We start from the raw sequence: 16600 nt of genomic DNA on the forward strand, positions 1-16600 counted from the left end.
TGGTAAAACCTACCACATCTTCAGCTGAACTAATAAGTTTGTTGTTATTGGAGGAACAGGAAATTCAATTTTAGGTTATGTGTTGGGATTGTATTTGTTAGTGGGAATGGATGAATTAATGATGAAATTAAACTATGTTAATATTTGAAGAATGGAAAATTACATTTTAAATGGAAATCTAGACATCTTAAAAAAAAAAAAAAAATATATATATATATATTATATATATATATATATATATATATATATATACATCAAATTTGGTTGGTAGCTTACTGGTGATTGTATAATATTTTAAGATGTCTAGATTTCCATTTAAAATGTTATTTTCCATTCTTCAAATATTAACATAGTTTAATTTCATCATTAATTCATCCATTCCCACTAACAAATACAATCCCAACACATAACCTAAAATTGAATTTCCTGTTCCTCCAATAACAACAAAACTTATTAGTTCAGCTGAAGATGTGGTAGGTTTTACCATGAAACCTGGTTCTGAATTATAAATTAATTTTCGAATAAATAAAAGTGATATTGACAATATCAAAGTCTTATTCTTTCAATTATGGAAAACTATCACAACATCTCATACCATACAATCAAAACTTATCATTTTTATTTTTTTTTTTTTTTATTTCCAAAGGGATAACTTGAGAGTTTTTATAGGATTACTTTAATTTAGAAAAAATAAAGGATACTAGTGTTTTGTCAAATTTGTACGTAATTCCACAGACATAAATTGTAAATAATAATTTACCTGGCCGACAATGAGCATAAACCATCGTCCATTGGGCAGGTGATAGGCAGTGGGGGGTGTTTACGGCGGTCTGCAGACCCCGGTTGCAAGAGAGGGGGTAGACCTGTCTCCACATCACCACCCTTCGCAGCGACTCCTGGCGGGTGAGGGACAGCAGTGCTGTCTGACGGCAGAATGCCGAAACATCCACTAGGTCGGGGCTAGGTAAGTGAGAGCCCAGTAGGTAGCCCTAATGACAGAAAATATTAAATAAATTTGTTATATTTGATTATTTCTCTACTTGAATAGGAGTGGGACTTCAAGGTCACTCCTATTTACTTGATATTTGACGATTTACTTGAAATTTCTGTTAAAATTGATGGATCTACTGGTTTATTGTCACGTTAATTCCAATCTGTTTCCAAGGATTTGTTGATTATAACTACTGACAATCCTAAATGATGATCTTCCCACATTGGATTTTGTATGGAGTGACACATCAATTAACGAGAAAAAGTTGTAAATAAATTTGATATTTAAAATTAATAAATTGAGATTTAAAGAAATGTAAATTACAGTCCGGGTCTATACTACTCGTTCAAAAACATCGAACACTTTTGGAAATGTATCTTTCCATAAGCAATAGATTATGTTCTTTTGTGTCTTCCCAAAAGCAACGTGTTGCATCCGAAAAGATACACAAGGAGCTTTAATGTATCTTCCCATAAGCAACATATGCTCTTTTGTATCTTCTCAAAAACAACGTGTTGCATCCGAAAGATACACAAGGAGCTTTTTGGAGTTACGTCTTTTTAGCACAACACAGCCTATCAGCTGACATTCGTTCAACATGCTCTTTTCATTGTTGGTAATACGTTGCAACTTTCTCATCCACGAAGAATCTCTGTGATGTGTGTAGCTCCCTCCATCTAGGGATCTAGGATCCTGAAACCTGATGTTTTTGCAAAGCCGTGAATATTACCCCGCGAACCATACCGTACCTTGCCTATTAACCGTTTCAAAGTCACTAAGGCAAAGCTACGGGACACGTACTGTAAATTCAAGATTTATTATATAAATACATACTGTATTTATATTTACCCCGACACATATTATTATAGTGGGGTATCATATTAGAACTAAGTTTAGTATTAGCAATTTTGTATGTATAATATAATAATTATTATTATTATTATTATTTATTTATTAGAACAGTCACAAACAAACAATATTTGGAAAGAGAAACAGGCAATTGCCCAATTTTCATATTATGTATATGTTTTGTCAATAAACTCCTCTGGTTGCAATTCATTGGCAATCAGAGAAATTATTATTATTAATTATTATTATTATTATTATTATTATTATTATTATTATTATTAATAATAATAATAATAATAATATTGGTGCCTTCTCAACCAATGACTAATAGCTGACTAGTTAGTGGCTGTGTTACATTACAGTAAAATGAGTTCTACCTTCTAGTATAAAATAATACATACTGTAAAGATTAAGTTTACCTTCTTACCTTGTAAAAGAAGCAGCTTCCAATGATAGAGTATAGTCTTTGGGATCCATGATGATCCTCTGTCTGTGAGAAAAAAGAAACAAAGTATTAGTAAACAAATTATGACAATTACACAAATAATAAAACTACGAAATAATTTGTATTTTTAATCTATTATTTTCAAAAAAGGGTACTATATAATTCTATTTTATAAATAAATGTAAGTAGCCATGAATTCATACATTTTAATAAAATTACAATTTACACTAATTGAAGTTGGTTTTACAAATTTAATTGATTAGACAGTTTAGAGAAAGGAGAATAAGAGGAGGCTTGAGGCATTGGAAATGTGGATATGGAGAAGGATGGAGGGGATCAGTTGGAGGGATAAAGTTACAAACGAGGAGGTGTTGAGGAGGGTTGGGAAAAGAAAGAGTCTGCTGGATGTGATAAAGGGAAGAAAGAGGAGATGGCTGGGACATTGGATGAGACGGCAATGCTTGTTGGTGGATGCCATGGAGGGGACCATTCAGGGAAGAAGAGGAAGAGGGAGAAGAAGATACAAAATGTTGGACGACATCAAGGAGGGGATGAGCTACTATGCAACGATGCGACTGGCAGAGAATAGAAGAGAGTGGAGGGCTGCTGCCATATAGAAGGACCTGCTTACGAGCAGAAAACTACAGACAGACAGACAGACAGTTTAGTAACTACACTTTTATCAAAACGCAATTCACTGAAAAGAAAATGAAAAGAACATCTTATAATCGAAATTTAAAAAGAAGTGAAACAAGAAGCATACTAAAAAACACAGTTTGGAAGTTTTCGAAAGTGATATATTATGCAGAAAGAAATTGACAATAAATTATAGAATTTATACAAATTATTGTCAACTACTGAATTTCTATCAGCAGTATCGCACAGCAATTTCATCAATTTATATTATAGAGATTGTAGGTGTAATAAGCTGAGTTATTCAAATATAAAGTACAACTTACATAGCTGCCAAAGTCATTTGCTTCAAATTCACTAAGAGCGTCGTCAATCTGAATCTGAAAATCAAAATTATAAGAGTTGAATTATTAGATATCATGAAAATTGCTAATTACTGAATGACAAATGAACAACAATGATGGAAATACCACTACTGATACGATAAAGTTCAACAAAAATAGATTATAATTCTAGGTTAGAAAACGATATGCCAACGTTGCGAAGCTAGAGAAGGATAGCGTTATCTTCTTTGTCTAATGACAGACAGACAAGGATAACAACACCAATGCTAATCAGGTACTGTCTTTATAACGTTAATCTTACTATAGTATGGTACACGTTATAATAGCAGTGGAGAAAGATAAGAGAACAGCGTTGCCGATTCTCTGCCTTGTCACTGCCTTCTGTAGATTGCTGATACCGGTATATCTGATGTAATATTAACTGTTCATTGTTCTTTAAAATGATCAATTATATTGTATTCATACATAAATAAATAAAGCCTTTATTTTTGTCCAAAACACACATAAGTTACAGTACTGAATTACTTCAAAATACTTTTGAAATCAATTTCATTTAAAACAATCAATAGTCTTTTTTATGTTTTGTTTTGGAAACTAAGCCCGTCACCGAGCATAGGCCTCCCCCAGGTTGATCCATCTCTGTCGATCTCTGGCTGTTACCATCCAGTTGATTCCTGCTACTCCGACGATGTCATCCTTCCATCTCACTCTTGGCCGGCCGACGTTCCTCTTCCTCCACGATGGCTCCCATCCAGTCACTTTCTTCGTCCACCTTCCGTCTTGTAGTTGCGAAACGTGTCCTGCCCATTTCCACTTCAGTCTTCTTATAGTTAAAATCCCCCCAGGATTAATTATATTGTATTCATTAGGGTAATATATTATTTACAATGATATAAAAATAAATTTTCATTATTGAGATAAAATATCTTGTTAATTAATTATATTTATACATGGTTAAAAAACGATCTGGCAAGGTTGCGGAGCTAGAAAAGGATAGCGTTATCTGTTTTGTCTAATGACAGACAAGGATAACAACACCAACGTCAGTCAGATGCTGACTTTATAACGTGGAGATTCTCAGTTTACCTGGGCATCCCTTGGTAGAGGCATGTAGTGCGCTGCTGGAAATCTGTGCTCGAATTGTGGACAAGTCACACTGTCGCTGGTATTCACTTGCAGCCAGATACTGGAGAACAGTCGTTCCAGCGCAGGTCTATGCTCTTTGTTCCCAAAACACCTGCAAAATGAATGAATGAATGAATTTTATTTGCCAAAACAAAATACAAAAAAGCTTTACAAAAAATAAATATAAGTATATGCTACTGCACTTAAACCAAGATACATAAATTTATTTAATTATATATAATAATGAAATGATATCCTTTATATTATAAATAATAAATGAATTCATCCTTCAATTTATTAATTTCATTTAATGGCTTAAGTACCAAGTTAAAGAAACAACAGGTTTCTATTACTATTTCTAACAAATTAATACATTATCAAGTTAATAAGTGTCCACCTCCAAGAGTAGGTCAGGTTTACGATAGCATATAAAAAGTAATTCGTATGGCTTTTGTTGGTGGGGAGTCCCTTGCGGGGAGGTTCCACCGCCTGAATATATAATTTGAGCCGTCAATGGGCCTTACGACTGTCATACTTCAGCCGGGACCAACAGTTTAACGTGCTTATCCGATAACACGGGAGTGATCTGGTTAAAAAACTTTTTGTTGTGAGAGGGTTTGAACCCGGGATCTCTATGCTGCTACGCAAGCACTCTATCCACTAGATCACGGATAGCATAATTATAATAAGATGTCCAATGGTTTAGGGCGTTTATGTTCCAAATTTCAAGCCGATTTTTTTGTATGTTCAAGTCAATTACTGCCTAACTATTATCGATTATTACTGTGTAGGCCTTGTCGATTATGGCCGGGTGAGAGTGTATGAACGGCACACTATGAGAGACTACCAGTGTCACATAGATTCACCGAAAAAAACTACGTGGACTATAGTCTTGAACAAACAGTGAAATTTGGAACATAAACGCGCTATACCAAGGAATATATTTTTATGCTAGCTTTTCTTTATGGTAGAAAGTAAAAAGCTTAATTAATTCAGCAAGTGGTAGGCTACTTTTATTGAAATTATTGTCTCTTCCTTCTTGATTATTTAAAAGCTTACTCTAAGCCTCTTACTGTCCTCTTGTATTTTTTATGAATATTGTAAGTTAGTAATGAATTGTATTTTGGTCAATAAAAACTTTTCTAACTGAATATTTTCAATATTTTTTGTGTAGTTGAGGAGTTGAATTGTGGTAATTATTCATATTAAATGACAATTTCTCAGTCTTTTTCATTTAATTTTCAATAATGATTGTCCTGTACTTTTTGAACAACAGGGACTCCCCAACAACAAAAAGCCATACGATTTTACTTTTTTTAAACAACAAGCAATATGGTACCAAAAAAGCAATTAATATAATTGATTAAATCAAATTATTCATGATTTCATGATAAAAAACCATTGTAAACGATGTATTAAAAGCTGTCAAGATCATATTATTGAATGGTAGATTTGGAGGACTTTCCATACAATTGTTTTTATTTATTTGATTTATTAATTTGATATACTGATTAAATAATATTATATTCTGCTTTATTTGTACTTGATAGCCTCAGCTTTGAAGTTCTCATTCATGACACAGTGAGACGGAAGAGAAAACGGGTGAGACGGGTGGGTGAAAAGTCCGAGAACGGCCTAATATCTCATACACAAAGGTAATTTGACGGTGGGTGTCATTGGGGATCCTACTCAAATCGAAAATACTACTTTACTATGACTTTAAAAATCTTATCTGCCATCTTGGATCCGTCATATTGAATGCAACTTTATTTTTTTAAATAGGGAGGTGGTCATGCGATACATGATTTCCATACGATATTTTAATAAAAAAATTAATGGTGAAAGCCGCACATCGATATCTCAAAACCGTTTAGAAGATATTCATATTATTAATCAATACCACTTATGTATTTAATTCCAGATTTGCATGGTATTGATTAATAATGCTCTTCTAAACGGTTTGAGATATCGATGTGCGGTTTTCGCCATTAATTTTGTCTTGAAATTCCGTTTTGAATTCATGTATCGTATGACAAACTTCCTATTTAAAAAAATAAAGTTGCATTCAATATGGCGGATCGAAGATGGCGGACCAGATTTTTAAAGTCATATTAAAGTAGTATTTTCGAATTGAGTAGGATCCCCAATCACACCCACCGTCAAATTAACTTTGTGTATGAGATATTAAGCCGTTCTCGGACTTTTCACCCATCCTGTATGTACTATTTCTCTATTCTCATTCCCTAGTAAAGCTTACATGCATACAAAAACTTATTAGAAAAACTAATTCAGTCATACAGTATAATTTCTTAAATTAGCATCAATTACCTCGATAAAGTTTGGTATTTGAACTTTAAGCAACGAACAATGTCAGCGCTGAGTTGACGAGCTTCCAGTAATGAACATCTAAAAATTACAAAATAAGACAATGGTTTTTGAGAAATGTCATAAGCGAAATGGGATGAATTAAGAAGAAGTTTCACAGGAAATATTAAACAACATGTAACAACTCAAAATTATCAACATTCAAGACTCTCTAGTAACGTACTTGAGTTTCTTGAATATAGAGATACATAATTTAATTTCAATCATCAGCTTCCGAAGTCAAGAAAGCCCCAGATAGAGATAATAGAAATTGGCATTTCTTAAGATTCGACAAATTGAGTGTGATCCCATAAATTTGGTTCTAAAAATAATTCTACAATAGATTCATAATAGTTACCAATTCGATTAATGATCATAACTCTGTACTTACCTCAGAGTAAGAAGGGCGTAAGTCTGAAAGTGCTGATTTTACAGGAGAGCCCAAAAAAGTAATTCACTCCCTGCCAGGGCTAAAAGAGCTCAAGTCTAATCAGGATTACACTTTATGTGAATTATTTGACTCACGTTGTTTCAGTTTTACTAGACTTGCGTTCTTTCAGCTCTGGCTATCTTCAAAACAATCAACTGCAGAGGACTCTGTTATCTTGAATCTATAGAGTTTGAAAAACTAAACAAGAGCCACTAAAATAGTATATTTCGCACCTAGAGCAGAAAATGAGATTTTTCCGGCTCGAAATCGGTTTTCAAGTCCGAGGCCTTAGGCCGAGGACTAGAAAAGATTGAGAGCCGGAAAAACATTTTTGCCCGTGGTGCGAATGCTATTTTTCGCCATACACAAAAATAAACAATATATTATATATATGAGAATAGTTGTTTGCTAAGCACTTCCGAAAGCAGAAGTGGAAGGTGATAGCTCTAGCAAATATGAGGTAATCTGAATATCAGGAAATTGTCCAAGTATTTTTTATTTTTTATTCTGATTTGTCTAAATAACCTAAAAGATGATGTTCAATTATGGGAGGTTGAGTTTATACTTTTTTATTCTTTCAAATGACAATAAGATGATATTATTATAAATGTTTTAATTATTGTATAATGAACACAAATAATGAAAAGTTTTTTGATCAGCTGTTTTTTGATCACCTTTCTTAGTTCCATGTTAGCGGCTGGAAAGGGTACTCTTTCCAGCCTAGGCCGGAAAGAAACCTGTTCTGACGTCAGACGAGAGTCGTCTGCAAACAATGTCTTTCTGATCCACGTAGGGACTGGAAAACAGCTGCTTTCTGTGCAGTGTGGCGAAAATGGACTTACGCTCCTCTAGCTCTGAGGTACAGAACTTATAAATTCGTGATATTTCTAGACAATATCAGTGTTTCATTGTTATAACTTACTTTTTATGAGGTACACCAATCAGTAACAGCTCGCTACCCTCTGGTGTGTAGATAACATGAGTCAGACTGCCTTTCAGTACTATTGACGTACTGGAAACAAGAGGATGAATTCATTTTAGAACAAGCCACAATAAAGCAGGTTAAATTGAATTACGTAGAACAGAGCACTAGATACAGTACTAGATTTCAGACATTTGTTTCAAAATGACAAATCCAATTAGTGGAACCTCGATAAAGTCCCTTGTACATCTCAAGGAACGCTCAAAAAATGTATTATGACGAGGTCTATACTAAATCATAGTCCAAGCTGTATGGCGTTTCAAGGGCCTGTAGAAAAAGTGTACTATAACAGGGAATATACGATAACGGGGTGTACTATATCAAGGTTCCACTGTACAATATAATAATTGTTGGACTTCTAAGGTGTAAAGATGTTGTTTTAAAAAAGCTAAGGCTAGGCGCACACCAGTTAGTCAAGACGAGACAAGACATGATCAGACACGATTAGTCACAATACTTCACATAGTTGCTTATGACGCAACTAGTGTTGCTTACACTGATTAGTCATTTCAATTAGACATGTCTTCATAAGCAACACTATGTGAAGTATTGTGACTGAACGTCTATGATATGATATCATATGATATGATACGTCATATCATATGAACATGTCTTGTCTTGTCTTTTCAAATTCAAATTTTATTCAATCCAATTCACAATATTTACAAATTATGAGAAAAAAATCATACAGCTTGACAATATTAAGTTAATAATTTATAAAGTACATAAAAGTATAATTTATTAACTTAATAAACAATAACTTCAGACAAGAATTCGAACATGCTAAACCAGGACTAATTTGTGAATTTGGATAGAAAAATACTGCTTGCTGAGAGTACAAAACTCTACGTCTGCGAGCAGGAATGAATATCTGATAATTTATGAATTTATAAAGAAGTAGAAACATATAAAAAAGAAGAAAGAAAGAAAAATTAGCAACCAATCACTCACACATTTACACTAGCCATGCTCACTTTCCAATTCCAGCTCATTTTCCCAATGCATAGCCACCATTATCAGAGTATTTTAACTAAGAAACCACATTGAATAAGGTCTCTAGATAGTCTGGCATAAGACCTCCAAGCCATCCAAGAACTTTTGTTTTAAAAACAAGTCGATTTTGTGTTCTCTTAATTTCAAGAGGAATATTGTTGAAAAACTTAGGGCTGAGAAATACAAATGATTTCTGGAAACAAGTGGTATACGATTGAGGAAGTCTCAGTAAATCAGATGTGACTCTCTTAGTTTGATAACTAGGAACATCCCTGAACAACGCATGACCACAGTTTCCAGACATAACATAAAACATATACAATACCTTGAAAACAAAGATATATCTGAGAGGCAAGCATCTGAGACTCTGAAAGATAGGAAAAGAATGTTCATATCTACCCACCTTCTTGATGGCACGAGCTATGGATTTTTGTAAAGTTATCAAGGGCTTCAAGTGACTAATGTAAGTGGAGCCCCAACAATTTATACCGTAGCTGATTATACCGTTGCACAATACTTCACATTGTTGCTTATGACGCAACTTACCCTGATTAGTCATTTCAATTAGACATGTCTTCATAAGCAACACTATGTGAAGTATTGTGACTGAACGTGTCTGATCATGTCTCTGTCTTTGTAAATGGTATGCGCCTAGCCTTAGAAGGTGACAAAAGATACGCCTAAAATTGGCGGATTGCAGCGTTTTCTCATTGTCTCAGGCAATTGGTGATAGAATCAATCCTGAAAGTCTGTATTGACTATTTGACTATAAAGGAATAAAGCTCAAATGAAGATTACAGGCGACCGAAGTGAACCCTTATTTCTATAGTGAGGTCCACGTTATAATGGCAGTGTACGATTGACAATACTGTTGCTGTCCTTTTCTATCATGCAACAAAACAGATAGCGCTATCTCTCTCTCGCTTTGCTATGTTGTCAGTTTGACAGAATATTTTATTTTTACTTTTGACAGTGACTGTACAAAAGTGAACAAAAGATTCTCAGCCGCCATTTTTTTCATTCTATCAAAATAATTCGGTAAACAAGCCGTATAATTGATTAAAAATGTATTTTTGGAACAATTAAATAATTTTTAGACATTACCGTATGAGAAACACAAATTAAAATACCTGAAATTACATTTCAAAAGTTGATGTAAAGTAGTTTTAATGTTTATTTTGGACTAAAATTTCATAAAAATTGTACACGAGAAATTCTAACCTTATCTTGGACTTTGTCACTTATAAATTTGGAAGAAAAATAGCACAAGGACTACCTTATTATTTCATCTTTCAATGTTATTACATTAGTGTCATTTGCATTGTAAATGAATAAATGATAACTAACCATCCTAGACTTCATCCATGCTTCATTTAGCCTACACGTAAAGGTTAGGCCCACTCGTACCGGTATGAATAATATTGGAAGGTTATTTTAGAATTATTTCCATTGAAATTACTTATTTAAAAAGGATTTCTACTATTTTAAAAAGAAATTAGAATAGAATAACTACCAAATAACTTAATTTCTGTTGTTTTGAAATTCAGATTGTTGTATCACAGCTTTTTAAATTAGCCGCCTTTTCAGGTTTGTATAAAAATAAAAATCTGATCTCAGTTATGAAAGCAAACTTTTGAATCAAATTATAAAATAAATATATTTTCTTGAATAATTTGACATTAAATTGATTATTTAATCAAGGAAATGATAATTATTATTGGATCAAATTTAATGGGATGAATTGAATAACAGCTGTGTACACTCAGTGGCAAAATGGAGAGACTTGGCAACGTTTTTCTCCTATCTTTCTTCACTGCCATTATAACGTGGACCTCACTATAGATGATTCAGCCGAGAGTCTAGGGACAATCATAGGGAACCCCTGAAAAAGTTAAAATTCGAAAATGTCAAAATCAAACTAATAATTTGAGAACAAAAACTAGGTTGCGGTCACCTGATTTATAGATGATTCAGTAGAGGGCCCAGTAGTTATAGGGCACCCTTGAAAAGGCTGAAATTCCGTAATTCTTGAATCAAAATTTGAATTTGAAAGCTAGGTTTATTGTCACCTGATGGGAGGCGAATGAGAGAGATCGACAAGCAAGTGATGCAGCGTGATGAAAGCACCGCGCACCGCATAGAGGTCGTTGACCTTGACCTGTGGGCGTGGCCAGCTGTAGACCACGCCCTCATCGGCTGGGCCATCCTCGCTGAGGCCCGAGTGCTGCAGATAGAGCACGGACAGTGCGCATGCGCCGATAGAACTGTTATGGTTGTTATTATGGCCACCCAACAGACGATGCACCAGGTCTGATTGGTAGATGTCATCCTACGAACAGACAGACAGATCAATTTTTTTTTCAAATCAAAAAATCAAATCATAATTTATTGCCATAAAAAACAAAATATAATTTCGTTAAAAATTCTTAACAAGTGATTATTATGAATAAGAATACATTTTTTTTCTTCAACAAAACAATATTCGCCATGGCAGCACCAGCAAAAGTAAAACTTGCTCGCTGGTGGGAGTCTTTATTCTAACCCTAATAATATAGTTATTGATTTAAGTGATCTAATTTATACAAATGAAGCAAACCGGAGTAGAAAAAAAAATGAAATAAGAAAGAAGGAGAACATGAATGACAGAAAAATACAAGAGAATGAAGAGATCAAGATGATTATGTACTTGTTAGGCTATTCAATGAGAATGTCAATTCAAATGAAACTTAATTCATGAAAAAAAATTCATACAAATCCATTCGTTTAAACCTTTTATGATGTGTCAGAAATAAAGGCGGTACTAAATTGATGAATTTTGTGCTAATGTGCATAAGCTGTCTACACAACAAACTTAGACTACTATGAAAATTTTTGAATTTCCTTGTACTATTTGGTCTGAGTGAGTATGTCGGCCTATCAGCCTCTTCAAAGTTATCTTTATAATTATTTATGTATTTTATTAATATTTTCAGATATATTTGTCTTAAGGTCATAACCTGGAAATCCCTGAAGACTTGCTGGGTGGGATAGTCTCTGGGTTTGCGGAGTATGGTTTTAATTACAGCCTTTTGTGTTATAAATAGATTATTCAGGTGTGTGTCATAAGTTCCTCCCCATACTGCAATCCCATATCTTAAAATGGACTCAACTAAAGCATAATAGACTGTTTTTATTTGGTCTCTATGCAATATTCTATTGATTTTATAAAATTTATAGTTAATGAATTTTAATTTTTCATTGATATAATTTATGTGATGAATCCATCTGAAGTTTTCATCAACAATAACACCCAGATATTTTATGGATACTACATTTTCAAAGATAGGACAGCCGCAATCAGGAAGCATTGTAAGATTATGAACTCCAGCGACTATCTGATCACATTTAGTATGAAGTTTTAATTTTAAAAATGTGGGAGGTTTGCCAACTGCATTTGCTGAAAAAGTTATATATTTAGACTTACTAAGTTTCAGTCTAAGTGTATGTTGGTCAAGCCAATTCTTCATTAAAAACAGATCATGTTCTGAATTCAAAAATGCTTTCTGCCAACTGTCATCTGAAAAATATTGGTTAAATTGGTTTAGAATAAAATGTCGTCTAAATGTCGATACAGACTTGAGCGCCCCGAACACGTGCGTTTCACTGTTCATCAGCTGATGCTACGCTTACTATATCTGTACCTTACTATTTCTGTACAAATACATATAAATACAATCAGCTATCGAAAACTGAAATGTGCGTGTTCGTAGCACTCACGTCTGTACTCAGCTTTAGACAAACAGGTCAATTGTTTCAGGATAGAATAGAATGGTATTGGAAGGAGAAGGAAAATAATTAAGATGATAAAGAAGTAGAGGATGAAGAGGAGGAGGAGGGTCTGAAGGAGGAGGGGGAGGAAGATAACAAGATGAACAGATAAGAAAAAGAGAAAGGATAGGGTGTACATGACAAAGAAAAAGTAGTAGAAGAAAAACGATTGATTGATTGAGCACTTTATTTATGTAGATTGCAATATATACTGGCTTATGCACTTATATACAGAGTCCGGCAGTGAATCGGACGATTTTGAAATATCTCTTAAAAATCGATGAAGTTGTTAACAAAACTATTATTCGTATCACCGTAATCTACATAGAAAAGCTTTATCATTTCATTCACAATATTGTTCATTTCTTGAAAATTACGTCGGCAAGGTGACGTCCTTTATTTCGCCTGGTGTTTGGTAATAAGCCTTCACGGCGAATGCACGTTGTGGATTGCTCCAAAGTCTCTATTGCTACTGAAATGCGTTGAACTGAATATTCGTCTTTGACCTTCAAAATTCGACTCTTACACCCATCCCCCCTCCTTCAACTCCTTATACACACTAGCATTCCACCAGTAAACTCCATTCGCTCTGACTCAGCTGATTCATTCTCAGCGCCTCAACGAATGCCAGGCGAGAGAAGGACGTCACCTTACCAACGTAATTTTCAAGAAATGAACAATATTGTGAATGAAATGATAAAGCTTTTCTATATAGATTAAGGCGATACAAATAACAATTTTCTTAACAACTTCTTTGATTTTTTACAGTTATTTCAAAATCGCCCGATTCACTGCCGGACCTTATACAATAGCTTACAATACAGCAAAATTATAGATGAATTTACATAATTGACCGAGCGAAGTGAGGTCTAAGATTCGACGGTTTGGCATTTCTCTTAAAGTTTAAATGTTTATATGTTGCGCATTTACGGCGAAACGCGGTAATAGATTTTCATGAAATTTGACAGGTATGTTCCTTTTTTAACTGCGCGTCGACGTATATACAAGGTTTTTGAAAATTTTGCATTTCAAGGATAATATAAAAGGAAAAAGGAGCCTCCTTCATACGCCAATATTAGAGTAAAAATCAGACTATAGAATTATTCATCATAAATCAGCTGACAAGTGATTACACAGATGTGTGGAAAAGTCAGTCTATTGCTGTATTTCCATTAGGTCTATAGCAAAGACCTTAAAGCGATATCTTTAAGGTCTTTGGTCTATAGTTTCAATCAGGTACTTGTGGATGAGAATACTGCGTGAGGTCTACTGTTCACATAACTACTAGTATAGACTAAGAAAATAATTATTGAACTGTATATAATATGAAAAAAGCAATTTGGAATAGCTACAGATAATATTGTTAAGCATCTATTTAAATTGGCGGAGCTTTGGACATATCAATGTCCATTCTTCGGAAAGAATATTCAAAATATCCTTTCCACCAACTCTACCAAATGATGACGATGAAGGAGTAGAGGAGGAAGAGGGGAGAAGGATCAGGAGAAAAATGAGGAGGAGGGGGAGGTGAAGAATAAAAAAAACTAAAAAAGGAATGAGTAGAAGACGAAGAAGAAGTTTGGAAAGAGAGAGAAGGAAAAATAGGAAGAGAAAAGCAGAGGAGAAGGAGGAGAACAGTGAAGAGAAAAAGAAAGATTGGGAAGAACATATACAAGACAAAGAAGAAGGAGAAGAAAGAGTGGAGGAGGGAGAGAGGGAGAGAAAAATGAAGAGGAGAGGGTGGAGGAAGAGATCGAGAAAGTATAGAACAAGGAGTACAAGATGGAGAAAAAGAGAGAGAAGGAGAGCAACAAGACAATGTCAAGAATGACAAGAAGATGTTTAATGTCAAAAAGAAATTCGTTATAAATAAAATAATCAAAATCATGAGATGGAATAGGTACTCACTGAGGTGGAATTATCATCATTATAGGAAGAAGACACGTGGGCAGTGATATCACAAGCGGCTACTTTTTGAAGTTTCAGCTCAATCTGTAAAATAAAGGAAAATATGAAGATATACAGAGTGAGTCATATTGAACTTTCCGGTTTTGGAAGGGAAGGAGCAGAAGGGTGGAGATGGTGTAATTAGACGTGCCATGACATGCAGTTTTAGTGTGAGCAGTGGCTTGGAACATCGTGTGCCATGACATGCAGTTTTAGTGTGAGCAATGGCTTGGTCGGGACAACATCGTGCGTTCGTAGTTGAAGAGTTTATTAAAAATGGCGGCTCCGTGATCACAACACAGCACAGACTTGTCCATCTTCTTCAAAAAAAAAAAAAAAATAGGGACCACAGACACCACACTGTCACACGAGGGCTGTGGAGTGGTCGTTCGAGTAGGTTTCGTGGGTTATTCTCAGCCCAGTATAGAAAATTCTGTTTGTTAACAGTTCCGGCGAGGTGAAAATGTGCCTCATCACTGAAGATCAAAACAGCAGTGCGGGGGATCTGCTGAATGTCGCGGCATGAATTTGTTTGTGTGCCTAAGTCTCTAACTGTTAATTCTTGCACTACCTGAATCTTTTATGGGTGAAATTTAAGGTCTCCATGCAGTATTCTGCGGACACTACTGAAAGATAATCCTAGTGAAGCGGCATGTTTCCGAACAGAACGCCGAGGGGATGGTTGAATTGAAGCCCACACTCTATCCAAGTTTTCCGCTGACGTTGACGTCCTAAGTCGGCCTTGTGGTCTTGTTTTAAATGCTGATGATGTTGCTCTAAAATTTGATACACAATTTCTGATTGTTGGTCCAGTGGGAATTGGATCACGTCGACCTATAGAAAAATGTAAACGGAACGCACGCTGTGTCCATTCATCACGGAGCCGTCATTTTTAATAAACTCTTTGACGCACGATGTCGTCTCGACCAAGCCAATCACACTGAAATTGCATGTCATGGCGCGTCTAATGACATCATCCCTACCCTTCTGCTCCTTCCCTTCTTCGTGCAACGCCCTTCCAAAACCGGAAAGTTCAATATGACTCATCCTGTAGAATACATGTTAGAGAATCATAATATAGACATGAGCTCATCCTATGAGCTTCTCATTATTATTGATTCTTTATTTGTTAGATTGAACACAAAATAGATATAAAATATTTGTGAAATAATATTGAAATTCTGACACCAGACCTGAGCCAGTTTGGCCAATCGATATTTAGTTATTTATTTTTGATACAATTACAAATCATATGAAATGATCGGGATAGAACAACAGGCATAGCCCAAAACTATTCTGTTCCCAAATTTTGATAAATAATAAAATGTCCGAAAAAATAGGTTATGTTCTTACTGAGGGAAGTTAAAGTTCAAAGTTTATAATATTATTATTATTATTATTATTATTATTATATTATTATTATCATCCCAATTTTGAAGATATAAGCATAATGAGGTAACTTTTTACATCCTATTATAAGCGAGCAAATTCTGTATGTATTTATGTATGTCCAACGGATCTCGAAAACGGCTCTAACGATTTTCATGAAATATGAAACATAGATTTTTTATGATATAAAAATTCGATTGAACTAGGTCTCATCCATGGGAAAACCCGCTGAAGGACAAAAAAAGATAATTATTCATCCTTGTAAAAACAGCTGATAATTTCGTCGTCTGTCGATAATGGA

General features: G+C 34.5%; 1 protein-coding gene across 1 annotated transcript in view; it reads right to left on the reverse strand.

Annotated features, from left to right (window-relative positions):
- LOC111054828 (protein inturned) overlaps positions 1 to 16600 on the reverse strand; it is a 50321-nt gene that overhangs the window by 17479 nt on the left and 16242 nt on the right. Inside the window, 9 exon segments of the mRNA XM_039432000.1 lie at positions 761 to 814; positions 816 to 989; positions 2268 to 2330; positions 3245 to 3298; positions 4349 to 4499; positions 6716 to 6793; positions 8104 to 8193; positions 11226 to 11485; positions 14872 to 14955. Of these exon segments, the coding sequence (XP_039287934.1) occupies positions 761 to 814; positions 816 to 989; positions 2268 to 2330; positions 3245 to 3298; positions 4349 to 4499; positions 6716 to 6793; positions 8104 to 8193; positions 11226 to 11485; positions 14872 to 14955 (1008 nt within the window).

This window comes from Nilaparvata lugens, chromosome 7 (assembly GCF_014356525.2).
Source record: "Nilaparvata lugens isolate BPH chromosome 7, ASM1435652v1, whole genome shotgun sequence".
Taxonomy (NCBI): Eukaryota; Metazoa; Arthropoda; class Insecta; order Hemiptera; family Delphacidae; genus Nilaparvata; species Nilaparvata lugens.